The sequence below is a fragment of the Zingiber officinale genome, chromosome 1B (assembly GCF_018446385.1).
Source record: "Zingiber officinale cultivar Zhangliang chromosome 1B, Zo_v1.1, whole genome shotgun sequence".
NCBI classification, from domain to species: domain Eukaryota; kingdom Viridiplantae; phylum Streptophyta; class Magnoliopsida; order Zingiberales; family Zingiberaceae; genus Zingiber; species Zingiber officinale.
In genome coordinates this window covers 5569812-5596900 of record NC_055986.1, presented here as the reverse complement: position 1 = coordinate 5596900, position 27089 = coordinate 5569812, and the positions used below count along the sequence as shown (strand labels likewise).

At 34.3% G+C, this 27089-nt stretch overlaps 2 protein-coding genes across 4 annotated transcripts; both read right to left on the bottom strand.

Annotated features, from left to right (window-relative positions):
* Positions 1-4995: 4995 nt before the first annotated feature.
* Positions 4996-17969, bottom strand: LOC122048008 (golgin candidate 4-like). 2 transcript variants are annotated; one of them, XM_042609598.1, is made up of 15 exons: positions 17602-17969; positions 15291-15389; positions 14874-14996; positions 13494-13691; positions 12696-12831; positions 12541-12605; positions 11802-11972; positions 11590-11664; positions 10699-10818; positions 8883-9179; positions 8686-8751; positions 7483-7685; positions 6127-6181; positions 5863-6048; positions 4996-5582 (listed from the first exon to the last, which is right to left on the bottom strand). In XM_042609598.1, the coding sequence occupies exons 1-15, from the start codon at positions 17815-17817 to the stop codon at positions 5235-5237; spliced, it is 2358 nt and encodes a 785-aa protein (XP_042465532.1). In that variant the 5' UTR covers positions 17818-17969; the 3' UTR covers positions 4996-5234. The 2 variants fall into 2 exon arrangements, with proteins under 2 accessions (XP_042465532.1, XP_042465541.1); XM_042609607.1 differs by having other exon boundaries at positions 5881-6048.
* A 1476-nt stretch (positions 17970-19445) lies between these two features.
* Positions 19446-24944, bottom strand: LOC122047997 (cytochrome B5-like protein). Of its 2 annotated transcripts, XM_042609584.1 has the most exons (7): positions 24792-24944; positions 24058-24146; positions 23941-23978; positions 21567-21644; positions 21389-21480; positions 21019-21125; positions 19446-19640 (listed from the first exon to the last, which is right to left on the bottom strand). In XM_042609584.1, exons 2-6 carry the CDS (start codon positions 24134-24136, stop codon positions 21059-21061), a joined length of 354 nt encoding a protein of 117 aa, XP_042465518.1. In that variant the 5' UTR covers positions 24137-24146; positions 24792-24944; the 3' UTR covers positions 19446-19640; positions 21019-21058. The 2 variants fall into 2 exon arrangements, with proteins under 2 accessions (XP_042465518.1, XP_042465511.1); XM_042609577.1 differs by lacking the exon at positions 19446-19640 and having other exon boundaries at positions 20894-21125.
* Between the last annotated feature and the right edge of the window lie 2145 nt (positions 24945-27089).

Here is a 27089-nt window from a genome sequence, read left to right as displayed (position 1 = left end):
CAATACAAGCAAATTCTGAGCAAATTCCTTTCCCATATATTTTACGCATTTAGGGAGAAGGGAGGACGCATACGAGATGGGACAAGGAAAGCGGCGTCGGTGCTGGCGTAGGTTGTCACGCGGCAAGTAGAGAGTTGTGTGTGTTGTAGTTGTGGGCCTGTGGCTGTGGCAACGTCGTTGTGGAGGCAGTGACGTGAGATGAAGCAGTCGTTGTGGGTCTATAGCAGCGTCGTTGTGGAGGCGGTATCATGAGATGAAGGAGTCGTTGTGGAGGCGGTATCGTGAGATGAAGCAGACGTTGGTGTTGCGGCAGCTGCGGCGGCGTGAGATGAAGGTAAAAAAATAGGTTTAATTTGATGAAAGCATACTAGCATAGGGCTAAAAAAAAAATTCTTTTTTTTGTTTTAATTGGGTGGGGCTGTAGCCCACCCTAGCCCAAGGGTGGCTCCGCCCCTGTTCTTAATGAATAGCGGACCTGAGAATGTCGGACGTGTCATTATGCTAATCTCAAGTTCGAGAAGTGAAGATGAAGAGAGGGTTTAAGGACATGAATCAGGCGATGGCGGGACACGATGAGTTGCTTTTCAATCACATAAAGGAGAAGTTCCACAACGATGACGACTCTTCGTCTTCTGACGACGAGAAGTCCAAGGTGGCAGCTACGGAGGCGGTGGCTGCTGAGGCCAATTTAAAATTAGCGATAGTGCACCTCTAAGGGTACTTACAAAAAATTGAGGTGGGGCAACTGCCCCCACTAGGTCAAAGCTATACGTGGCTTCTGTTGGCGCAGCGGGCCGGCAAAAGGGGAGGGGTGAATTGCCTAAAATAAAAAAAAAATACCATCCTCGTTCTTTCAACTCTAAAAATGCAACAACAATAAAATAACAGAATTAAAGAAGACTCAGCAGTTGACTTGGTTACAACCTGGGTGGTTGTTAATCCAAGGCAGTTGAACAGCTCACTAAGAATCTCCTTCTTTGAAGGTGATGAAGCTAAAAACACACTGAAAGCTCTAAGAGTTGCTAGGAAGTTAGTACAATAGTTGATTGATTATTTCCTAGCTCTAGGGGTCTTTTTATAGCTCCTGGAAATTCTATCTAAAGACTTGAGGGTGCCTCCTAAGGGGTGGAGGGTGCCTCTAAGGTAAGATGAGTGGATAAACTTTTATCCATTCGTAAATGGTCAAGTTGACTGGTTTGAGGGTGCCCTTAATGGCATTGAGGCCGCCTCCAAGGCATGGAGGGCGCCTCCAAGACATGGAGGGCGCCCTCAACACTGCATTGAGGGTGCCTTCAGCTTGCTTTTCTAGCTCCTTTAGACCTTCGGAAACTCCGATCGCTTGGGTGATTACGGTCAACCAAAATAGGGCTCACCCAAACCCAATTCCTGGCCTTCTCCTCGAGCAGGCTTCCGCTCCGGCTTCTCATCACTCGAACGTCGCGTACATTCTTCTCATTCACCGGTGTACTCTTCCGTAGCTCTTTCGTCCTTCGGACGCACCGAGCTCGTCAGCTCCCTTCCTGTGCCGTCCTTCTCGTCAACTACGTCTTCCGCTCGACTTCTTGCGTTCCTAAGCTCCTGCACATTTAGACACATGGATTAAAACAAAACAGGATCTAACCTAACTTGGTTGATCACATCAAAACAACCACGGAGTCCAACAATCTCCCCCTTTTTGATGTGCATCAATCCAAGTTTAAGTTAGGGTAAAACAAACAAGTAATAATTTAAAGAAATTACCATACTAACAATTTAAGCATAAAAATTGCAATAAAAGAAATTACAACATTTAAATTAAAAAATTTCTAAAAAATATTCTCCGAAGTTATAATAATTTTCTCCCCCTAAACTTATACATATTTCTCCCCCTTTGATCACATCAAAAGAATTAATGTACAAATTCTTTTTTTTAAAAAAAATCCGAATAAAAATTTTCATGTTACAAATTTTCAAGTTAAACAAAATTTGAAGTAACTTCCAAGTTAGAAATTTCCAAAAAAAAATTGAAATGTTTTAAATAGTTGACAAGAATTTAAAAGCATTATCTTAATTACTTATCAGTTTCTCAATTAAACATTTTAATTCGATAATCGACTTCCCGGCTGTGGCGATACACTAGGCCTTCATGGTTATTGAATCATCAACCACTAGACAAAGCCTTTTAAAGAATTTAAATATTTAACTCTTTCTGAAAGCCTTAATAAAAACATGTTTTAATCTAAACAAGATTTTGGAACCTAATATAGGTTCCTTCCTATTGGGTTAATCAAAAATTTAGGAGATATATATTCTTTGGAAATTTTTCTAAGTTGGCCTTGATGATGTCTAATATACCAATTTAACTTACCATAAATTCTAATTTTTGAAAGTTATTCAAGTATGCATGGTTATTTTTCGATGTCTATTTTTAATTATTAATTTTCTAATTTTAGATTATCATACAATTGTAGAGGACATGCTTTTGTTAAATTTAATTTTAATTCGTCATTTTCCTTTTCTAGTTTAACTAGATCTTTAGCAAGACTTTTAATAAATTTAAAGGACTATTTGGGAGATAGAGCACGTACCTCACTTACCTCAATTTTTGATGCTCCCCCTTCATCGCTACTTTCTTCTTCTGATGATCCTCTCCCTTCATCTATACTCATTTCTGAGCAGGTCTCATCTTCATCTTGGTGGATTGCTGTTAGAGCAACTCCGGCGTAGACTTCGACTTCCGATTTGGAGGACGATGATTCATCCTATGTGGCCTTCAGACTCTTGCGTTTAGAGGATGTCAGTCTTTGAGACTTTTCTTTCTCCTTGTCTCTTTTCTTTAATTTTGGGCAGTCATCCTAGATGTGCCCTTCCTCGTTGCAGTTGTAGCATAGGACCTTCCTTTTGTTTCCATCATCTCTCTTTGTCTGCGATTTAAACTTATTAGACCGTACAAATTTATTGAGTTTTCTTACCAGAAGAGCTGCTTCGTTTTCATCAACTGATTTGTCGGAGTCTGAATCGTTGGTTCTTACCTTCAGGGCAACGTTCTGACTCATTTTTTTTCTTTGTCCTGCGTACTGAGATTCGTGTAATTCGAAAATAGAAAAAAAAAATTTCTGAAGTACTTACCTCGAGATCCTTGGATATAAAGTAGGAATCTACTATAGTTGTTCATTCGGATGTTCTTAGGAATGCATTTAATACATACCTTTATGTGTCCTGATTCGTTACCGTTTCTCCGAGGTTTTTTAGTCCGATAATCAGCTCCTTAATTCTTCCGTGTAGTTGTGCTACTGACTATCCTTCTTCCAACCAGAGGTTCGTCAGTTGATTCTGGAGCACATCCTGTCTCACGAGCTTTGTTTCGGAAGTCCCTTCATGTAACTCCAAGAACTTTTCCCAGAGCTCCTTCGCGGAGTTGTAATTTTCGATCTGATTTACTTCCTGAGGTGGCAGCACACTAAGCAGGTGGAATTCAACTCGTCCGTTGCTACGAAGTCTGCTTTCGGTTTTAAAAAATATCGACATTCGTTTCTTATCTCCCTCGAATTTAGGTGGGTTCTGATACCACTTGTTGGATCGAAAAGAATTTAGATATCTTTACAATGATATAATATTGTCCACTTTGGGCCTAAGTCTCATGATTTTTCTCTTGGGCTCTACCCAAAAGGCTTCATTCCAATAGAGATATCTTTTCTCTTATAAACTCATGATCTTTCCTATGTGTTTTCAATGTGGGACTATATTTGTAACCTTGCAACCCCAATAGCTTCGCCCCTGGTTGAGTGTGTAATATAATATATGAACACATTCGAGTAACAAACTCTCCTTTATAAAAAATTAATTTAATTTTTCATATCAAATATTAGACTAATAAGAACAAATACTATACTTAATCTTACCCAAAAGGCCGCCCATAAATTGAGTAAGGGTGTGTCAGACCTATGCTAGAGTGATGTTCGAGAATCTCAATAGCTACAGTAGACTTATAAAAAATTAATTTAATATCATACTTAATCTTAGCCAAAAAGTCGAGAAAAGTATACTTTCTAACATCGTCAGGCCGAGGTATTTATAAAAACTTCTTTGCTCGTAATGTTGTAAATTCTAAGATGTGAAACTAAAGAGAACTCTAGCTGGATTCCTAATTGATTAATGAGAAAAAATCTCAATAATAAGTTGCAGCTGAGTCTCGAAATCCCTGATTGATTAATGAGAAATTTTCAATAATACGTCGTAAATTAGTGTCGAACTCTATATCACTAATTAATTAATAAAAAAAATTCTCAATAATACACCGTAGCGAGTCTTGAACTCTAGATTCCTAATGTTTGTAAAAATTACTAATAAAGTTTGAAATTATTTTCAATGTGAAAAAAAAGAAAAAGAACATTAACATAATTTTATTTTAGATTTTATTAAAATTAATTAATAAATGAGATATATTCTTAATAAAATAGTAAAATATATATTTTTTTATATTTTAGTCATCCTTTTTTCTCTATTATTTTAACTTTCTCATGGATCTATTCAAGAAATATTAATTTTAAGGCAAAAATAGACATGCATATAATTCTATTATGAGTTACCCAAATGATGAAGCAAACTATTCTTAATTTCAATTTGATGTTTATCATTTTACGATTTGACATATGCACAAAGCTACGATGCGAGCATCGTTTGCATAGTCATTTTACGATTAGATGTATGCACAAAGCTCAGAGAAAATGTTATTTTGCAAAGGAGGAAAATTTGAGTTGCGCAACTGGATTAACTAGCTTAATTAGGTTGACGAGCAACATAACTGGACTGGTTTTCCGGCCAATTTACACCAACAGCCCAATGTGGCGGCTACCTACAATTTTATTCCTGCCTTCCCTCTAATATAATTCTCTTCATCGCAAGTAAACAGGCCCTAGAACTCAAACAAGACTGACAAACAAGAATCTCAAAATGGAGGAAGGTTTGTGCAATAATGTTTCTCCCTCAGATTGGCTCGTTGCACAAAGCAACATGTTTTACAGGAAGACAAACAATATAGACAGATTTTCTCTTTAATTCTGAAATGTTTGTACAAATAGGTAGCAGTCTTGGATTCTGTTTTTTTTTTCCCTCTCGTTTTCCCTCACTTGGATATTTGACAACGCGACTAAAAGAATATTTTCCTTGCATCAACGAAACAATAACTTAATGAACAAACTACGAATAATTGCATTCACATGGATTCTCATACCTCCTCTAAGCAAGCATTAACGTCAATATCTTGGCAGCAGTCTTGAGTGACTAACACTACTTTGGGAAGGATGCACCGAGGATGTAAGAGGAACTGTAGCGAATTCAGCATCCAAATGGTTAATTTTCTGGGTTATTTCTGAAGGAAGTGTAGAAGAGGTCCGGCTCGCTAGGAATTGTCCACTGGGCGAACCAGAAACACTGGTCGCACTCTGGAATTTTGTTGCATATTCTGGAACAGATGATAGTATTCCTGAGCTTGATGTGCTCATGTCTTGAGGATTTGACAATCTGGACAGATCAGACGATTCCCTTTTCTCTCTTTCTTCAGTTTCTTTGAGAAGAAAATCGACCCATAAATCAGTGAACGACTGCGGAACATAACAAAGAATGTTACGAGCATCCATAACAAAAACATAAAATGAAGTGTGTTAAAAGGATTGATTAACTAAGCCACACATGGCAAGCAACTCCCTCGAGATAGAGATGTATCAGTTCAGTTTATGAGGTTGACAATTTCACATTGTATTAACGCTACAATTGAAAACAGGTCAAGCTAATTCATTGCGGACTAGATTAAAACGTGACTGGCTTTGTGAAGCTTCAAGAATAGGGAAAGGATAGAAAATACGGTAAAAAAGACAGTTGAACCTGATTATCTGAAGCAACCTGTGATGAGGTTTCAGGTGAGCTTCCTCTCATAATGCCTCCAACTAGTCGACCAGGTAGACCTAATACACCCCTGACCACACCTTTTCCAGCAGCATGTTGAGCTATGCCTATCCTCTGTTTATCTTCGTCAGAGAAACCCAACATACGTGCCATAAGGTCAAGAACCTAGAATTGACATGTTTCCTGATTATTTAGTCTACAAAATTGTGTTCCATAAGTGTTTCCTGTGACAAGTGAATTTACCTCTTTGCTGTGGTTCCTCTGGAAGTATGTCACTAGTAATTTGATAACTATTCGCCTGCCATCAAAAGCAACATTAAACAAGTTGCATATAGTCGAAGTTGAAATAGAAAGGCCAAAGAAAATTGTTGTTTCGACAAATTTGAGGGCATTCGATTGAAAAGGTCACATCTAAGAACAATATAGTTAGGAAATTTGACTATTTGGATTGTGAAGACTTAACACTCGAGTGTATAATTTCATTGCAGATGCATAATCATGGAATCTGATCTGCTGAATCTACATGAAAACGTGCATGACATTATTGTCTGTCTTATTGCCTCAGACAGAATTGTTTTCAGTATTTCCTGGGAAAGAAATTGCATATAGCGGCTCAATACTGTCCTTGGCATCCTGGGAAGGTAAAATTCATTTGCAAGGGTTACCACGCTCATATACTTGCTGATAAAATGGTCACTGGTAAGTAAAGTCACAGGCAAATGATACATAGTTTAGCTGTTGATACATATGCCAATCCTGTCTCCAAATAGAACTTACTAATTGATGCAGATTAAAATTAGGTTTGAAGTTGCTTTGTTTTGAAAATGCTAAAAAAGCTTGGGAGCAAGAAAAAAAAAGATTAATTTGCATGAATCCCATGTTACCATGGTATTCTATGGAATTAAGAATAAATTCACAAGTATCAAACTTTCCCTTTAGACCTAGGATTTTTTTCACCAACAATTATGAGGCTTACAGAAATTTCATGATGTCCACATAACAAGGTCATGCATAATTCAGAGTTCCAAGGCTATACACAAAAGCATATGCATATGCAGGTTAGAGACTCTGTTGATGGATTTTACCCTTTCCAGCTCCAAGAACTACATACAGCCCATTGTATTTGTTAGTAAACTATGTGATCATCTACTTAAGTATGCAAGTGAAAAACATAGTTAGCCAGGTATTACCAAAGCGATGGGATGAACTCAAATAATAAAAAAAATGGTCTGTAATTTAAATATTACCAATTATTGTTCATAAATTCTACAAATTAAATAATTCTTAGCCTGATAGGTGAGAGATTTCCTATGAAAATGTGGGAACATGAGAGAATTCAAATATTGCACAAGCAAATGCCAATAGCTTCCCATTCTTAATTATATTGAATTTCAAAATAAAATGACCGAAGGGTTGCTTATGTGGTAGTCATCAACAAAGAAGTATAAAGAACACAACTCTTAACATTCTTATTTTTTAAACTAGTCTAAGCTCATTGTAAATATCTACTTGATCACTTGGCCATATGCCTAGCATCCAAACACAGAATCAACAAACAAATTTTAAAAAGGCAAGGAAAAAGAAAGAACATAAAGTAACCTGTCAACATAGTTATCTGAATCCAACGACATCCTGTTTAGTGTCATCATGCTTTTCTCAAGAGCATGCCGTAACTTTACATTGTCCTCCTCAAGCTTCTGTATGAAACGTTTTCCTTCTAATAACATTGTCTCTGTTTGTGTGAGTTTAGTGCCTATCTCTTCTTTTTCTCTTTTCGATATCAGTAGCTCCTGATTTGCAACCTACAAGACCAGAAAATTGCCCCAAAAATTTGGTGAAGAAAAAAATGGCAAAGCAACACATGATTTGTCTTTAGTTGGGACAAGCCATTTTCCTCAAGTAAAAAGGAAGACATATTATACTCATCCACATGGCATCCAACTGGAAGTTTATAAATTATAATAGCATAAAATATGTCATCTGCAATTAGAAAATATTGGGTAATGCTTGGTTTGGTCAATTTATGCACCCATTAGAGTAGACTATCAAAGAATATTATTCTAGTAATAGGGTGAAGTATACATCAATAATAAAGATGAAAAAAAATAGGAAATCAAGGCTTCAGAGCAAATGGCTACATAGGCATCTGCCGACATATATGATGCAGTGAAGCAACATGCATGCGAAAATGGCCACATATCCAGTCTTATCATTCATCAAATAGCTTTTTAACAGAATGCAAGAATTTTCACGGAATATGGTGGTCAGACCAAGCAATAAATACAAACATGTATTTCTCATGCTATGGGACCTTCATGTGTTACTAGGAATATGTATAACCAATTAAAACAAGTTGCCAGGACTACATAATTACCAACAATATCCAAATTAATGTAAATCATTTAGTTCACTGGAGTCTAAAAATTTGGCACAGTTCGTCAATTAAGTAGCTAATAAATGGGACTAGTGCATTTTCATGTTTTCTAAATGATATATTTATTACATCAGTTAAATCTGTTGATCTGCCATATAAAAAACAACACAAAAGTATCAGATTCTAAATCTAACTTCAGACACCCAATACTCTGTGGCCATCCATGACTACTATTAGGTTAACAAACAACTCACCACCAGTAGCACGAAACCCAGAAAGCCATATTCTAAGCACAAGTTTTGAGTACATAGCTGCATAAGCAGTAGAGAAATAGACAATTGTGCGACAACAAAAATGATAAAGGTAGTATAATGGAACTGGTTGTGTAGGAATCCAAAATATATACATATTTAAATTTTCAAGAATACCTTCAACAATTCAGAAAGCTTAGCAGCTTCTTCTCTAGCAATGAACAGATCTCTTCCTAAACGTTCCTATTGTGGATAAATGCCAAAAATATATTATTCAGTCGACAATCAATTTTGCCAAAACAACGTAAACTACAAAATGATGTTATATTATATACTAAGTTCTCAAAGCATGAACAAAGATAAAAAGAACTCACCTTTGCTTCACTTTCGGCATAGTACTGACCAAGGGCAGTCTGAAGATTTAGCAACTCAACATTTTTAGAGTCGATTATGCTCAAACAGTTTGCAAGTTTTTGCTTTAGGTCATCAATTACTTCATTTAACTTATGAAGTTCATCATTTTTCAGTTTCCTGAACTCTTCCTTCTTCGCTATTTCCTGCTTCAGAGTCTTCTCCAATTGCAGTACACGAGCTTTTAGTTGTTCACAATTTGCTTGAAGGTCTTCAATCATTTTACTGTCCTCATCCATCTTGTCAGAATCTTCAAGTTCCTAGATATTTACATGTCAACTGAAATATCTCAATTTATAAATGCCTTCATTCATGAAGGCTGAAGCACCATATTGCATTATTTAGCTAGTAGTCTATCCCCTGGATATTAAGATTGAATGAAACACTAAAATGGTGGGGGGGATTCATCATGCCATAACATAGAATATTTTTAAAAAACTTTTAGGTTTTATAGGTAATTGATCCAGAACAAACCCTACTGGGGCAGTCACATCAATTTAGGGAAAATGCTTTCATGCAGCATTTTTTTTCCTTTCAGATCAGGAACTTGAAGAGTAGACCACTAGACTTCATCAACTGTATTTTGCTTGCAAAGGTAAGGTGAAGGAAAAATTTATCTCCAGATCTGAAGGAAAAATTTATCTCCAGATCTTCCCAAGATAGTCGTAAAACGGTTGTTGTTTTGTTTCTTTTTCTGATTTTTGTTTACCTAAATTTTTATGATTTTTCCGCTTAATTTTGGAGAAAATTATTCATCCTGTTACTTGTATGCAAAAATTAATATTATACAATGATATCAAAATTTTGATGGTAAATATTTTTTCCATTTTTTTTCAATATTGAAATTTCTTTTTTTCTGGTAAATGAGAAACTGAAAAAAAAATCACTAACAAATACATAAAATAGCATTAGCACTCCAATATTGACAATAGATTAAAAAAAATGCCTGTTGCACGAAACTACCGCCAATGTGAGGTCCTCGAGAAGGGACAGACCACATTGGATCCATTATTCGTAGTCTTACCTTACATTTTCTAAGAGGTTGTTTCCGTGACCTCCAGGTCACATGACAACAACTATACCGTTGTGCCAAAGCTCCCCTTCCGATATTGACAATAAATGAATGTTCTTTTTAATTCATACCTTATTTTAAGGCTCTAAGCATACACTGGCTTCAACGTTTTAAAACATTTTTCTTTTCTAGGTGATCATATATGACTCCTCTCTGCCTATTATTTGTGTCCAGACAGTACCTACTCAAGTTACTGATGAACTTAATTAAAACAATGGGGAACTTTTATTTGGATAACTTTAAGATGGATTAATTCCATAAGTTAGAACCCTCTTATGAGTAGGTGTTCTTTTATAAAATCAAGCCAAGGCTAAGTAGGCATGCCAAATTATACTTAATTAAAACCAAGTGGGAACAAAGAATGACAATCTTAACTATCATATATAATGGTCTGCTCAAGAATATGCATCCCTAACTAATTCCAAAATTGAACCACTACAATTCAAGAACTGATCCAGTACATTGCCATTCTTATGACTTAGAAAGTCTACAACCAGAAAATCTAGCTTAACTTGAAATTATATAGACGTGAAACTTTTGCAAAGTTGCTTTTCCAAGTCATGGTGAGGTGACTTTGCAAGTCAAAAATAATTGATAAAAATGTAGTTGATGATATTAAGAGTAAACAGATTAAGTAGCTAACTTTTCATTAGTGTGAATTGATTATAGAAAGACTCTTTAAGAAAAGCAAAGTAGAAAAGAATTACCTTCTCAAGCAAGTGTTGCTTTAGTCGGGCTGACTCCTGTAATGCTTTGTCTCGTTCTTTGTTGGCATCTTTGAGTTGTTCCTCCAACTTCCTTAATGAAAGACTCATCTTCTCAACATCCTTCAATTTGTAATGAGTAAAACACTAATAAATAATTTCATTCTTTAAGCATGTTTGAAATGTGCACTAGTAGAGTACAGTACAGCCAACATATGTGATACAAGAAACAACTTGTTAATTAGTGTCTCAATGTAGATAGGTATGAGGAGATTCAGAGGAGAGCTGAAGACATAAAAGTACAAGGATACAACTTCTTATTGTTGAATATCACACTGTGGCAGACAGAGGCACACTTTAACTGTAAAATAGTCTTATGGAAATTCCGATACATAAAAGAGAGGAAATATCAAAATCATCGAATATCATATTATGGAAGATTCTCTTACACAGCAGCATGGCCATCCAGAACCAAAAATCAGTCAAAGGAAAATATAACAGAACCAAAACAGGAGACAGGTCAAAAGAGAAAGCAAAATTTTAAGCAACTAAACTAAATACAGAGCAGCAAAGAACTAAATTAATGGCGATCAGGAATTAGACTAGTTTTCAGGCAAGTCCTAATAGCAGATGAAAATGTTTACTGAAGGATTTAAGCAGGAATCAGAGGAAGACTGATCACTACACTGTGAGACTATGCAGACTATGATAATGCATATTAAAGTTCAAACATAGTAACAGCAATAGGATCTTATTCTTCAAATATGGAAGGAGAACAGTGGGATTTGAACATAGACATGGCCATGCCATTAAAGTAGGATTCAACAAAAATACATAAGTGCAAACTAGTTTAGTTCCTCGCATTTTTCATGAAACCATAAAAGCTACCAATACCTCTGTAGAATCACTATTCTCACTCGAAGCTTTCATATGAAGTTTCAAATTCTTCTCAAGTTCATCCTTCTCCATCTATACAAATAGCTTAAGTTAGAAATTCCCACTGTAAAAAACTCTCAGAGCAACTTACTAAAATCAAACACAGTTACAAGTCCAATGCTGAAGGAGTATAATTATATAGTTGGGTTTACATATATGCAGACACCAACCTTGAGTTTAGCATTCTCCTCCTCTAATTTGTTAATTGTATATTTCATACTTTCAATAGAAGCATTAGATTCCTGAATCATGTCTTGCTTTTTAAGTGCATCCTCCAATTGTCTTAATTCTGATATTTTTTCATCCACCTTCATACGCAACTCCTTCAACTCGACAGAATTCTGCACTTAAAAAGATAGCATGTTACAGATAATGTAAAATAAATATGTTCTAGGAAGAAAAGTAGACTGCCTAAGGACGGTACTAAACCAATAAATATGTACTAGGTGAATTATATTCCTCCTATACTTAGAGCATTCACATAAGTTCCCCTATCCAAAGATTTTATCCTAAAATTTGGATAGGGTAGCTAAAAAATTTTGCATCAGCTATCCTATCCATTCCCTAAATTTTGCATTTATAAATAGTACTTCTCTAAATTTAGGAAATGGATTACATTCCCTAACCAGTATAGAGGAGAGAGAGAAATAAGGAAACTGATATATGATGCAGTGAAAGTTGGATATCCAAATTTAATAAAGTAACTTTTTTACCCTAAATTATGCATTTTGGATAACGAAGCTGGTGTGGATGCTCTTACACTTTACTTAAATAATAGATGCTAAATACTTTGCTAACTATTTAACAGAAAGCATGCTAGTATAATGCATCTCTATTCATTAAAAAAAAAGTCTCGCATATATGTGGGAATATGACTAGAGCACAAACAAACTTACAAAAAACACTCACCATCTCCTTATCCTTCTTATGATCATTGAGTTCTCTCAAATAATCCAGCTTCAGCTGACATTCCTCTGTATAGCGTTAAATATAACTTAATATTAGATCAGAACTATGTAGCGAGCTAATTAATATAATAGAATAATGAAAACAAAAGACGATACTTTGCAGTTCGTGTCTTAAAATTGCTTGATTTTCTTGCTCACTTTTGAGTTTTGTCCTAAGCTGTTCAATATCAGACTCAAGACTGGACTTTGATGCTGACAGAGATTCATTTTCTTGAAGTAAATCTAGATATTCCTACATAGCAATCCCAGAGTCACACATGATTAGTAGTATGATGACAAGAATGATAAGGACCTAAATATTAATATTAAAAATGGGATTGTAAAGATAACTGACTTATTTGAGAATGATATACATTATGTTTTGGTACAAAAAATATCCTGATAATGTCTATAAATAAGGAGGGTTAACTACAAAAATATTTTACTTTTACCTCTTTTAATAAATCTATTCCCATCTTCCAACTTTAACAAATCTATCCTAACCCAAAACCTCTAACATTTATTTACTACTAAATATTGACATAATATCCAAAAATATGACTTTATTGATCACAGTAGCAGAAATTTAATAGCACTTAGATTTAATATTTTTTTTCTTTTTAAAAATTGATTTTAATAGTATATTGATTATATATAACTAACTATGACATGGAATATAGAAGACAATATTTAAATCGAATAAAAAAGGTAAACTATACTAAACTTAAGTGTATTTGAATAATTGGAAGCTATGCCAATATGTAATCGTAACGGGATGACAAACTGGATGGAGTGATAATAAGTTAGGATAGATTTGTTAAATCGAAAGGTGGGAATCAATTTGTTAAAAGCGGTAAATAAAATGACATTTTTTGTCATTATCCATGACAAATAAATAGCAGCAGCTACAACTACCTTTCCATTTCGATGTGAATCTGCATGCCTTAGATCCACATTTTGTGGTAGGACATTAAGATCATAAGTTTGTATATCTCCATTGCGGAATCCATCCTGCTTGGTGACAGTAAGCTTTTGTGTATGATTCCCCACAGAATGTGAATTCTCTTGGGGAAGATACTTTTGCAATCTGCCGCTTGATTGTTCAGTATTTCTCTGAAAATTTTAAGATGTATGAATAAAAATTCTTAAACTAAGGGGCACATTGTTATGTTCGCTAAATGATGTGAGAAAAATAGTGAGCATACTTCAAGACAAGTGGAAGGAGAACCAGAGCCATACTGCTACAAGGAACAATATTCAGAGGGAAAAAAACAAGCCTACCATGCTTGGAACAACTAATAAAACAATTGCCCACTAAAGTTTCATCCAGGAAACAGGGGAAAGAATGATCTTTTAAGATAACTTATTAAATATTACCATAAGTTAATATATAACAAAAATAGCAGCATAGAACAAACTGTATAATTTCAGTATTTCATTATTCTTCTTTGAGGTACTGGAAGCATGATGATCCAAGAAAAACTGAGGAACATACTACTGAGGAAACTATAGATGGCAAAGAGACCAATAACAATTCCATCTTTTTTTCCCCCCAAAAGGCCGATTAACCTCAAACCCAGTGCATAATGACATTAGTAGCAAGCTTACTGCTTACCTATAGCATTATATCTTCTTTTGCATCCAAAATTCAGTTTAAAACCCTCATCTAGGTAGGGATTGACCCAGGTAACATGTCACAACATATAAATGGACTAAAGTGGGTTTGGCAAGATCAAGTGCAATGTGCTTCAAACACATGACAGTGTCACACTTTCACTAAACAAGAAAAAATATTAAAGGAGATTGCTAATCATCTCTAAGGTTGTACATACTAGATATCTGTTAGAAAAAAAAAATCAACGATGTGAAGTAGGCAGCAATGTGGCTAGCATGTTTGAAGTGCTGGTTATTCTAATGTCACATCTTTCATTACCAGAGATTAAAATGCATTGGTTATGTTACGTCCCAAGATGAGCAAGTTGAAACTCATACTATGATCCTATGCGGCTAATTTCATATAGGTCTCAGATGGCTATTTGTCACTCTACAGCATGTCAAATATAACTGATGATATGTAGACCACTCATTCAGAGAGTCTTATGCTCATGCAAAACATAGTCATAACAAAGCATGAATATTTGACCAAATAATTGTCAATAATATTCAAAGATTGAACACTTGATGATGTGGCAGCAAATCCAAACCTCAAAACTGTGTCAAAATTGATTGTGTCCCTTACTAAAAACCATGAGGCAAATCTCTCCATGTCTCATAAACATTGCTACTAAAAGTTACCTTGAGAAGATTAGAAGCATTTGATAATGTTGTATAGCTCTCATCACTTGAAGGATGTATTATGGAAGCTTCCAAGCTTTTCTTTAGAGAACCATTTTCATCACGAAGTTTAGAAAGTTGATCCTGTCAGAAATGATAACAAATAGTAAGACATAGGAAGATAACAGCTCATTCTGTCTATTTGTTGGGAATACTCCTTGAGTATATAGGAAAAAACAATTGAATATATTGTTTATGCTATCTTGTTAGTAGACTGGATAGTAATTGCTAAACAAAACTGTCACCGCTCGAAATAATGCATGACAAATAATAGTATAAAGATCCCAAAGAAAACTATACACAAATGAATGCTTTCATATGAAGCACCGGCACATACAAACATAATCATGAGAAAAGAAAGATCTGGAATCAAACTACCTCTTTCTCCTTCAGCATAGTTGCATAATTCACTGAAAGTGCTCTAATCTCAGCCTCAGACGATTGCAGCTTCAGGATATCAGCTTTGTATTTGGCTATCTGAATTTGAACAGATGGAGAACAAGAAATAATCCAAGTTGTGCGTGCAAATTTGCCTAAATTGTCAGTAGCCACTCACACCAAAAAAAAAAGAAAAAAAGTTTGTGTAACATTATACTTAGTGCTCGTATCAAACTTGTTAAAAGATTAATGATTTATGAGTTTAATATGTCCCAATGTATAATACAATTTTTAAAGCATTCACAAAAAATCACTTCAAGTATGTACTATAAGGACATAAAATATAAACATCACAAACTCATACGTGTGCTAACCAATAAATTACTTGAAATAAAAGAATCCAGACAAGAAATTCTAAAATCAACAAAAAGAATTTATTATGGATTTTCCCATTTATTATGCATATAGTTTACAAAAGATACTTTCTTTCATGATTTATTTGGAAATCACTGATTTGCACTTTTCCAAGGATATCTATCAGTAAGACATTCCTACATGAAGGAAATAAAGCTTAAATGCATTTTATAATTGAATGTAGTTCCTTGCTTCAATTTGAAAAGTGCTAAGAGAAGTAAATTGGGCCTTAGGCCAAAGCTTAAATACTGATTACGGTGCTAGTTTTGGTGGTTGAGCAGAATGATAGGGCCTCATTGTCGGTCAACAAATCATGTTTGAATGAGTTGTAAATTGCCATCAACCAAACGGAAGGTGAAGTAGAACATCTATATTTTCCCCAACCTTTCTTGATGCCCTTTCTTACAAATAGACCTTTCCTTGATGCTCATCAGCCCTACTTATTGCTCATTTTCCCACCCATCAATCCTCACAGCTAGACCTACTTATTGCTTTCTATTTGTCATGCTCGTTCACTAATCACTCCTAGACATGACTCCTAAATGGCATACTAAGTGTCATTGTTCTGATGTAGAAATTGGCACCAAAGTTCAAAAAGATTCAAAGAGCCAATTTTGGGTGATAATTAAATCCTCGCCTCAAACAATGAAAAAGCTAAGCACCCAAGCACTTTCAACATCAACATATCCTCTAATATAGGGAAAGAGCATATAGTGATCCTGACAAACTTGTCTTGCTTCTCCCACGTAAAATGCTTGTTCCATGTAAGATATTTTTCGGAGAATATTATTAATACAAATTTTAACAAAGGAGTACTTTTTCTCATTGCTGAAAGAGGGAGTAAAGATTTCCCCTCTCCTTTGAAGAGAGCGAATTGGGCTCACCAACAAGAACAGAGGACCAAGGAAGAGTTTGGCGATGAGGACACAAGGCTAAGGGACTAGCGACAAAGGTAGAAGAAGAAGGGGGCTTGCCAATGAAGACGAAGGGATTGAAAGACGCATGTAGATGAAGTCATGAGGGCGGAGGACAGAGGACTCACGAATGACTATGGAGGCTTGTGGATGAGAGCAGACGGCTTGCATACAATGGGCAAACAATGGAAGGGGGAGAGGAGACTCGCTATTGAGGGTGGATACACAGATAGGTAGGTGGAAAATAACTTTACGGTCGGAAGTCATATGTCTCTCATATTTTTTGTTGACCAAGATTTTACCTCATACCAAATATGGAAAACTCAAAAAAAAAATCCTGAACAATATTTTGTGAGAAACAAACAGACCCTTAGTAGTACAAGTATCCATTGGTTATTTATCAAAGTCCTGAGAACATACTGTGCTTAAAAATTCTCAAGTTTCGCTGGGCTAAATGCTTAAAAAGGGCAAAGTTTAGAATATGTAAAACAAAAGATGGGCAAAAACATCAAAGTGACCACAAAAAGTTGATCACTACCATCATCTTGATTTTGCTTTAAATACCCAGCTCACTCTGGTCTAGTACTAGGACTGAATTTCATTGACATAATTTATGCCTTGAAGAATACCACCAAACCACAATTCGAATAAGGTTCCTTTTAGAAGAATCTAACAACAAGAAATTCCTAATTTTTTAAGTGTAAGTTCTAAGGAGACAAGGGTCGCGGAGTAGGTCCATATAGACTGACATTATCCTTTCAATTACTTACTTCTCGCATAGAGCAATTGATCTATAATTCAGAAGTATCCACCAAGTTCTTGAATTTCAGTTAACATCCCAAATTCTCAGGATCATTGTCCATAAAAGTTTAGAGTTTGACTCATTCCCCCAATTCCCAAAGACGCAAGCCTCCCAAGAATGAAGTGCAAGCAAATTTTCACTGAAGAAGCAAGATTACGTGGCTTCAAGAATTTAGGCATACCTCATCGTGGTGTCCGGAATCAACACCGTTAGCGACGGGAGACCTGGCAGGTGGAGAAACCCCGGACAACCTCCGAGAAAACCGACGTCCAGAGGAAGGATAATCCGCGGCTTCCCCGCCCCGGGGACGAGGGGTCTCGAGATCATCGGCGGCATCCAATACCTCGTTGGCCAGACGTGAGAGGCTCTCCCTGTAGGTGGCGATTGAACTCCGCATGGTCCTGCGCTTCCTGGATCCGAAGGCACCCACCGCCGGACTGGGGAGGGACGGAGGGTTTGCGAGTGAGAGGCGATCGAAAGGCAGATCTGACGACGGTGGAAATGAAGGGGAGAGAAGGAAGCGGTAATTAGCTTCGATTGCAATTTTCGCGAAAGTTATTTTCTTTTTTTTTCTTTTTAAATAACCCTTTTATGTTGGGGAAAATTCACAAAGGGACTTGTATTTTCCCAAAAATAAAAATAAAATAAAATAACTCCCTAAAAGAAATTTAATCCATGACCATTAATTTTCCTAATACCTCATTTGTTCGACGAAAGAAGAAAAAAAAACGTTAAAACTATCGATAAAAAATTTTATTTTGTAATTATTTTTTAAGTTAAAATAAGTAAAATCTTATATTACAGTTATTTAAAATGAAAAAAAATCAAATTATTTTTTAATACATTAACTAATAAGAATAAAATTATAAATTTATCTGATTCTCATTACTGAGATTGATTTAAATCAAATAGATAATACAATCCTGATTCTTATTCCTATTAATCCCATAATCAAAACGCATTACTCATTATCATTCTGATTCACAAATCTGAACCAAACACTCTCTAAATATTCAGATCTTACCACTCAATTAATTTTAAAATAGACGGTTCGACTTCCTATTCTGCCCACTAAGTAAATCTAGAAAATATGGTAGTTCCTTAGATTAGGAGTGTAGTCGAGTTGGGTTGAGTTAAACTCTTGAATGTTTAAGTTTGGCTCGTTTATAATCAAGCCGAGTTTGAGTTTTATTTAACGAATGTTTATTCGAGCTTTTATCGAGCCTAAACGAACTTAATAAATATAAATTATAAATTTAAATATTTATTAAAAATTAAAATATATATTTAAAAAATTTATAATATTTCCTATTAAAATTTACAATTTTATTCTAATAAATAAATTTAATATATTTGTCTATATGGTGGTAAAAAGTGAATACGCTAAAGGAGATATTTACCTCGATTTTATCTAGATTCGAATTCAGACCTCATGGTGGTAACACCTCATGCACTAGCCACTAGACCCATCTGAGGGAATAATATATTTGTCTATATGTTTCATAAGTAGAGTGTAAAATCTATAAATTCAATATCAAAATTATTTTTTTATTTAAAAGTTAATTCATGAATTTAGCGAACATGTTCAAGAGCTAACGAGCCGAATATTGTGAAACTTGAACTTGATTTGTTTATCTTAACGAGTCTCACTAAACAAACTCAAACGAACTTTTATCGAATCGAGTTTCGAATAGCTTATGACGACTTGATTCATTTATACCCCTGCCTTAAATAATGTCTCAATTTCACTAATAGTTCAATCGCCATAGATTTATTTTACATGAAAATTAAATCTTAATTATTTAAAAAATACATCTTATTTTTTACCATCACATCAAACTCAAGGATAACTGTCCAAAACTTTCACACCTCTGGCAAATGGCTTATGATTTCAATGACTCCATAACTTAAATTCTTTTGAGCCAGGTGAATATCATCGACAAAGGTCAGTGGAAAAAGAAATCAACTAGAGTATCAATGATTTTTAAAAATTAGGCATTATTCATGAGAACATAAACAATCAGCAAGTTTAGATTAACATTTTCCAGGAAGATGAGTAAGGAATCTAGGTTGATTTCAACCAAGCAGCCACAAGATTATGAGAACACAGTCGCATTATTGACCATCAGCATGATCTTATTTACGCCGGCTAGACTGGATGGCCTCTGAAGAGTCTTTTCTCATCATAGTTACAAACTCTTCATAATCGATTCTTCCATCCTACAACATATGAACAAACAACGAATTAAAGTGGAAAAATAAAATCGAGTTAATGCCAATGCTAATTAAGTTTGTGCTTTTCACTCATTTTATTTTCCCATCAATTAGTTGCAAATATATTTCAAGTTTTTTTTAATCATTTTTTAACAATTTATTCTCACTTTATAATTTTGAAAAATGGCTCCTAAACAATTTAAAATATAGTTAAACCACTTACAATTTAATCAATGTATAGAACTAATCTTTACCTCTTCCAGAGCGATGACATCCTGCAGAGACGGTGGAGATAACGGTTCCACTTTTATTATCAATGTATAGAACTAGTCCATGGTTTAAGGTCGTTTATTGGCCTAGCATCTTAGAAAATTATGATTTCAAAACTCAATTGTGACATGATAAACAATAACTTGAATTCATTTTTTTACTGATTTAAATTTTGTTTTATATTTATACTTAGTATCATATTTAATTAAAAATAAATAAAATCTTATTGAATCACCGGAATTTGCCCAACACATCACAAATACAAAAAAACATTGCTAGTCTAACTCGTCTAGTCACACGTAGATGATAACAAAGTAACTCTTAAAAAAAATACCTAAAGTAAATCTAAATCTAAGATGATAAAAGATGAATACGTTCACCCCCAACACCCTCACCAATCTGTCCCAAGACCAACACGGAAAAGATAAATCACGAATGGCTACTAGCCTTTGGAATAATGACTAACACATAATAAAGATATTTATCTCGACTTTACCGAGATTCGAACCCCAGACCTCATGATGACAACACCTCATGCGCTAGCTACTAAATCCATCCGAAGAGACAAAGCAAATCTGAATCCAAGCATCATAACCTGTTGGTGTTGGGCACATTTACAGTGCGAAGGTTTTGATTCAATCAACCTTGGCAACCAGAAGAGCTGCCAATCTTTGTCAATAATTTGATGTGATCCAGCAGTAAATCAAAATTGCTTACTATATTTTTCATTATAAAATATCAATATTGGTTTTAGATTTTTGCAGTTTTCTTTTTTATTTAGATTGGCCTGTTGACCCAAGTGGGGATCAAGCAAATTAGCCTGTAGGTCATTTGGGCGGTAATTGACAGCCAGAAGATTGCAGGATAATTGTACCTATACAATACAAATATATTTCATCTTACAATAATGTCAAAAAAACTAATGATAAATGTTTTATTACTTGTCCTTTTTATTTTCAATTATTTTTTAGAGCTAATAAAAAGAAGAGTTTTCACAAACTGAATGAATAAGATCTAAGAAATACAATCTCGTTTGGGCAATGACGCTGGTTCTGAAAAATACAAATCCATAAAAGCAAATCAGAGTTTGCATAAAAGTGAAGAATTAAAATACCACTTTCAAGACCACCAGCGTAGATAGTTCAAGAACCTCATCAGGCCATCAAATCTCCGATATAAAACTCATCAACCATGTCAAACACTCGTGTGGCATGTTGTGGCCTGCAATTGCAAGTAACCAATGTAATTAAAGATCCTCTCTTTAAATGGTAAAATTAAAGGAGATTTTATAAAATAGGATGACAAAAAAAAACAGTAAAGGATAAATGAAAAAACAGTTCCGATGGGAAAAAAAAAAACTCATCTGATTTAATACATTAACTATGACAACAATGCAGCAATGTGGAGTTCCAAGAGATTTGATCTATCAAAATAAATAATCATTAAAACATTGCTGCATCATAAGTAGCATTATTAATACAAACCCATAAAAGCCCTCAGTTGAATCGCCTCCAGCATTGTTTAGTATAGCATCTCCTCCAGGATGCTCCTCCACATAAGGGGTGACATCATAGACCTGCACAAACAATAGATATACCCTTTCATGATCTGTTGTAAAGGATATCCGTAGAATAAATATTGATTCCTCATCAGCTATACAACCTTGCCCTTGACTATGATCCAACAATCCGTCCTTTTGTTATGAAGCAAGACCTCTTTTTTAGAGTAAGTTCTCAGTGTCTGGGAAAGACAAAAAAGAATAGCTAGTGAACCCAATTCTGTTCAAAAAAATATATACATATTTTAAATGATTAAATGCTGGTCTGCACACATAAATAGAGCACCATCAGTCTATGAATTAAGTTTGAAAGTCACAGAGTAGTTTACTTTGTAGAAAAAAGAACAATTGTACCCAAATATAAAGAATTTCAATATAACGACTGCAGAGAAATACGCAAAGTGCTAATGATCTATTTATTCCATGTTATATATAAGAGAAAATGTCCAGATAGAATATGTAAAAGATCCGAGATTCAATCTCCAGGGATGTCAGAAGAAAGAGAAATTTTGACATTCACTTACGATAAAAGAAAAAGAAGACACAAGAAGAGAGAGTATTTAAATTTTGAATTAATGGAGAGAAGTGAGAAATGCATAACGAGAAAAAGGCATTAGAATTCCAGCATAAGAATGAAAAGGTTGAGAGGGAAAAGAGTATTCTTGGCATTTTTTATTTGAGGGATTGAGGGAGTGCCAAAAGTAGTCAAAAGAGAAGAAGTAAAAAATTTGGATACCAACCACAAAACAAGAGAGAGATTAAAAGATATAGATAAAAACTGATCTCCTTTAGGTCATCCATGCACTTAGTTGGTAATGAAATTATTGTGATAATTTAGTTTGACAAAGGGGAGGAAAATTTACAAATTAAAGAGTTTATTGCACATAGGATATTTTGTTCCTTTTAAGCTGCTCTTTTCTTTATCTATTGCTATTAAATCAGTTGCACCTCTTTATTTATGCTTCTTTTTATCAGGATCTTTAAGTCTCTGTCCTGATTTATTTATCTTTGTTCCTCAATCAAATCATTTTTTGGTTTACATGTTGTCTTGGACTTGGACAGGCCTAGGATTAACTTTTGGTTTAGTGATCTACATCCATGTTCCTCATGAAGCCTGCCTCTAAGGTGTGTGGTGCATCCATATGGCACCAATTTGTCTAGGTTATAACCTGTGCACAGCATTGAGTATGATGGTGAACAGCTGGAGAAGATGCATCTAGAGGACCAAACGGGAGTTTTGATGGTCTTGGAGTAGTAATGGATGAAGTTAAAAAGCTCAGAGTGGACATTATAGATGAAGAATAGGAAATAACTGTTAAAACACAGCATTGAATATCATAGCCTTACCTTTTGAGATCTAATGACACTGAGTGAGGAAGTTACATGCCAAGAGTGGATAACAGCAAGATTGAAAACAAACGGAGATTGAATCATATGACATGATGCAAGTACAAGGAGTAAGCAGTGAAGAGGGCATTGGATCATTAGTTAGTAAGGCCATGCTGCAGATCAGCATACACTAGATTTCTTATCTAACCTTGTTTCTTGTGTGGTTTTTCTTCAGGCAAGAAGATTTTGGTAATGACTAATGAGGTTTGATGTTCATTCAGATTTGCAAGTGTTAACAACAGAAGAAAAAGGATCTATGGTACTGAAGGGGAGGAAGGGCCATGCAAACTACCTCAAACCCATGAACTCCCCTTTGATGGGGGAATCAAGGGATGAGAAAAGAAACCTTGACCTACAACTTGCTTATCTGATCTAATACCAAGTTGAAATTATGCACATTTATTGGTCTCCTTCATAATTGCTAAAAAAAATAACCAAGACTAAACGGTCTGTTCTAAACTATATACTCGGACATAATCAATCATATCTTGTTACATGCAACAGTTCTGGTTAAAATATCCTCCATTGCAAGACTACAATTTAGTACTTTTCTGGTCACTAAGTTCCAATTCATCACATACAATCCCAAGCCCCATTGCACAACCTAACCTCGTCTTTTAATCGTGACTAGCAATGTCATTTTCAAGGCAATACATAACAAAATGCAACAACTAAATGGCTTTGTAGAAATTATATAAAATATTGTTGTAATAGTAAAAAATTAAAGCGTCCAATCCCAAGCCCATTGCAACACCTAGTTATTGTGTAAATATAAACCACCACTAGCAAAGGAAATTTCAATGCGGCAAAGTCAATGCAGCATGTCACAGCTATGCAGTATAGTAGTAACTGACACGCAAAATACTGTTTTGAATAATCATATTTAAATGTGTAGATACCTTTACAACCCACCTATTAATATACGCAAAATCACCACCGAGGATTAACCAGTTTACCATGTGAGATAAACTGTTATTGAACATATTGGCAGACTTTGCAAACACACTCTAGAACTTCTTGAGAAACAAAATAACTAGCAAAGAACTAGAGAAAAATGATTAAAAAAAACATATGGGTAAAATGCATCACCTTTGTGGTTGCACTTGGATGAGTTTTCTTGGATGTGCCTACACATAGTTGGTAAATGACACTGTTGAGCTATTTGAACTTGCCCAATAAAATAATTTTTTATGTTAATGGAGCTACCTTTGCTATTGGATCTTGGGATGACAAACAGAGCTGCCAGTACAAAAAGCAGAACCAATGTTATAGCAACTATCTCCATGCGAACTCACCTTTGGGTCATACAATACAAATATGTCGGTTAAGCAAGCTGAGTTATACTTTGCTAACAAAAAAATTAATGATTACAGTGTTGCATAAAAATACTCCAACGACTGCTGTTGTTCAACAAAATCTCAAGCTAATAGCTTCGGGTGATTTTCTAGTTCATCATACACTTCTAATTAAGAATTACTACAGATTTGGAATACACGAAATAAACGTCATTTCAAACTAACGTCTTACAGCAAAAGAAGATTAGTACAATCGATTCACGTGGGTGTTAGTAAAACCCTAATTTGGTGGGCATGGTTGTCAAAAAGAGTATACTTAAACCACGTCTTCAAATTTGACAAGGGAACGAGAACTAGAAGTCTGGAACTAAAGAAAAATCAAGACTACAATTAAATATGAATAACCCTAGAGCATCTAAAAAGAAATGACCCCACATTTTCCCAGTGTTTCCATACCCTTCATTCTCTTTTCCCCGTTTTTGGTGTACAAATGCATTAGAAGAACGAAGCTTGTGATAAAACATCGGTCCCGATCTTAGAAGAAAGAAAATGGCATGAATCGATTCGAGAGAAAAGGATGGAAGCGGAGCAACGACCAAAACCGATAAAAAAAAAATTGACGCTTTAGATGGTACGAGGCGGAACCTGAAGTGGTGGAGCGGAGGAGATAGACTCCTGAGATCTGAAGCTTCGCCGACAACGGAACGAAGGAGGTTGCGGCTGATCGCAACTGTGACGGGAGACGCAAACACCGGCGTTTAGGTTCACTTGCATTCCCTAAAATTTTAATTTCGAATTAAATTAAGAAATGCTTAAGGGCTCCACATTGGTTAGTTTTAATGGATGTTATAACTGGTTTTTAGGATAGTAATTTCATCCGAATCTAATAGAGGATCCGACATCTGACCTAAATAGAAGAGGATATGGAGGGACTATCAATACCCTATATTTGACACGAAAATCTGATTAAATAATATATATACATATGTTAAAGAAAATTTTCTTTTTCTAAAATCAATTTATTATTTTTTATTGATATTAGTAGGAGACTATATAGCTGTTGAATATATTTTTTTAATTATATATATATATATTAGATGGTACGAGGTGGAACCTGAAGGGGTGGAGTGGAGGAGATAGACTCCTGAGATCTGAAGCTACGTCGACAACGGAACGAAGGAGGTTGCGGCTGATCGCAATTATGACGGGAGACGCAAAAACCGACGTTTAGGTTCACTTGCATTCCCTAAAATTTTAATTTTGAATTAAATTAAGAAATGCTTAAGGGCTCCACATTGGTTAATTTTAATGGATGTTATAACTGGTTTCTAGGGATAACAATTTCATCCGAACCTGATGGAAGATTCGACATCCGACCCGAATGGAGGAGGATATGAAGGGACTATCAATACCTGATATCTGACCCGAATATCTGATTAAATAATATATATACATATGTTAAAGAAAATTTTCTTTTTCTAAAATCAACTTACTATTTTTTATTGATATTAGTAGGAGACTATATAGATGTTTAATATATTTTTTTAATTATATATATATATATATATATATATTTTTAATTAGATGTTAATTTTAATATGTTTTTGTTGAATAATAATAATTCGATAAAAAGAAGAAAAATTATACGTATAAAAGATATTCGATCCTTTAATAGGTATGGGTATATCCGAGGGGTATGGATACGGAGGATATAGAAGCCGACCCGAATCCAACTCATTGTCATCCCTACTGATTTCATGTGTTAACACCAATGCTGGTGGGCGTTAATACGCAGATCAAATCTTCTGTCCCCAAATTTCTCTGTCCCCGTGTCCCCTGCCGATCGGACGGACCAGATTACATCTTAAGGTATCATGACATCTTTAAGATGTGTGCAGTATCCTCGTGATATGCAAGGCATTATTGAGATGTAATCTGGTCCGTCCGATCGATAAAGGGACACGGGGATAGAGAAATTTGGGAACAGAGGATTTGATCTCATTAATACCACCCTCAATGCCTTTCTTTAAAAAATAATAATAATAAATAAAATATTATTTATTAAAAAATATCTTACCTGGTGCGTGCCAGTTGAGTTATTTAAAATTTTAAAATTAAAATTTAAAATCAATAAATAAAATTTAATTAGTGGTATATATTTATGAGGTTAAAATAAAAATATATATATATATATGGCATATAGACCTCATAATAATGAATATTAATAAAAATAAATAAGAATATGGCATATGTGCCTTATATATATATATATATATATATGGGGTATATGTGCCTTTTATTTTTCTGATAACATGATAGGATATTATGCCCAAGCAATTGACTTTTAGATGCAAATTACTTTCACCCGCGCCCCCACCCCCCCTCCCTCCCTCTCTCTCCCCCGAAAATTACAATCCTACCCTCTATCTTTTTTTTCTTTTCTTTTTTTTGATTTTATTTTAAATTTTTTTAACTCATACTTATATATTTTTAATTTTTAATTAATTTTAATTTTTTTATTTTTAATTAATTTTTTTTTTGATTTTTTTATTCATACTTATATATTTTAAAATTTTTATTTAGTTTTATTTTTAAAATTAATTTTATTTTTAATTTTTTTCATTCATACTTATATATTTTAAAATTTTTATTTAGTTTATATATTTTAAATTTTTTATTTAGTTTAAATTTTTAATCAATTTTATTTATTATTTTTCATTAATACTTATATATATTTTTAATTTAATTAATTTTATTTAGTTTTTTTAAATTAATTTTGTTTATTATTTTTTCATTAATATTTATATTTTTTTAATTTTTATTTGATTTTTATTTAGTTTTATTTTTAATTAGTTTTATTTATTTTTTTTAACTTTTTAATATTTATTTAGTTTTATTTCTTTAATCAATTTTGTTTATTATTTTTTTATCAAATTTTTTAAT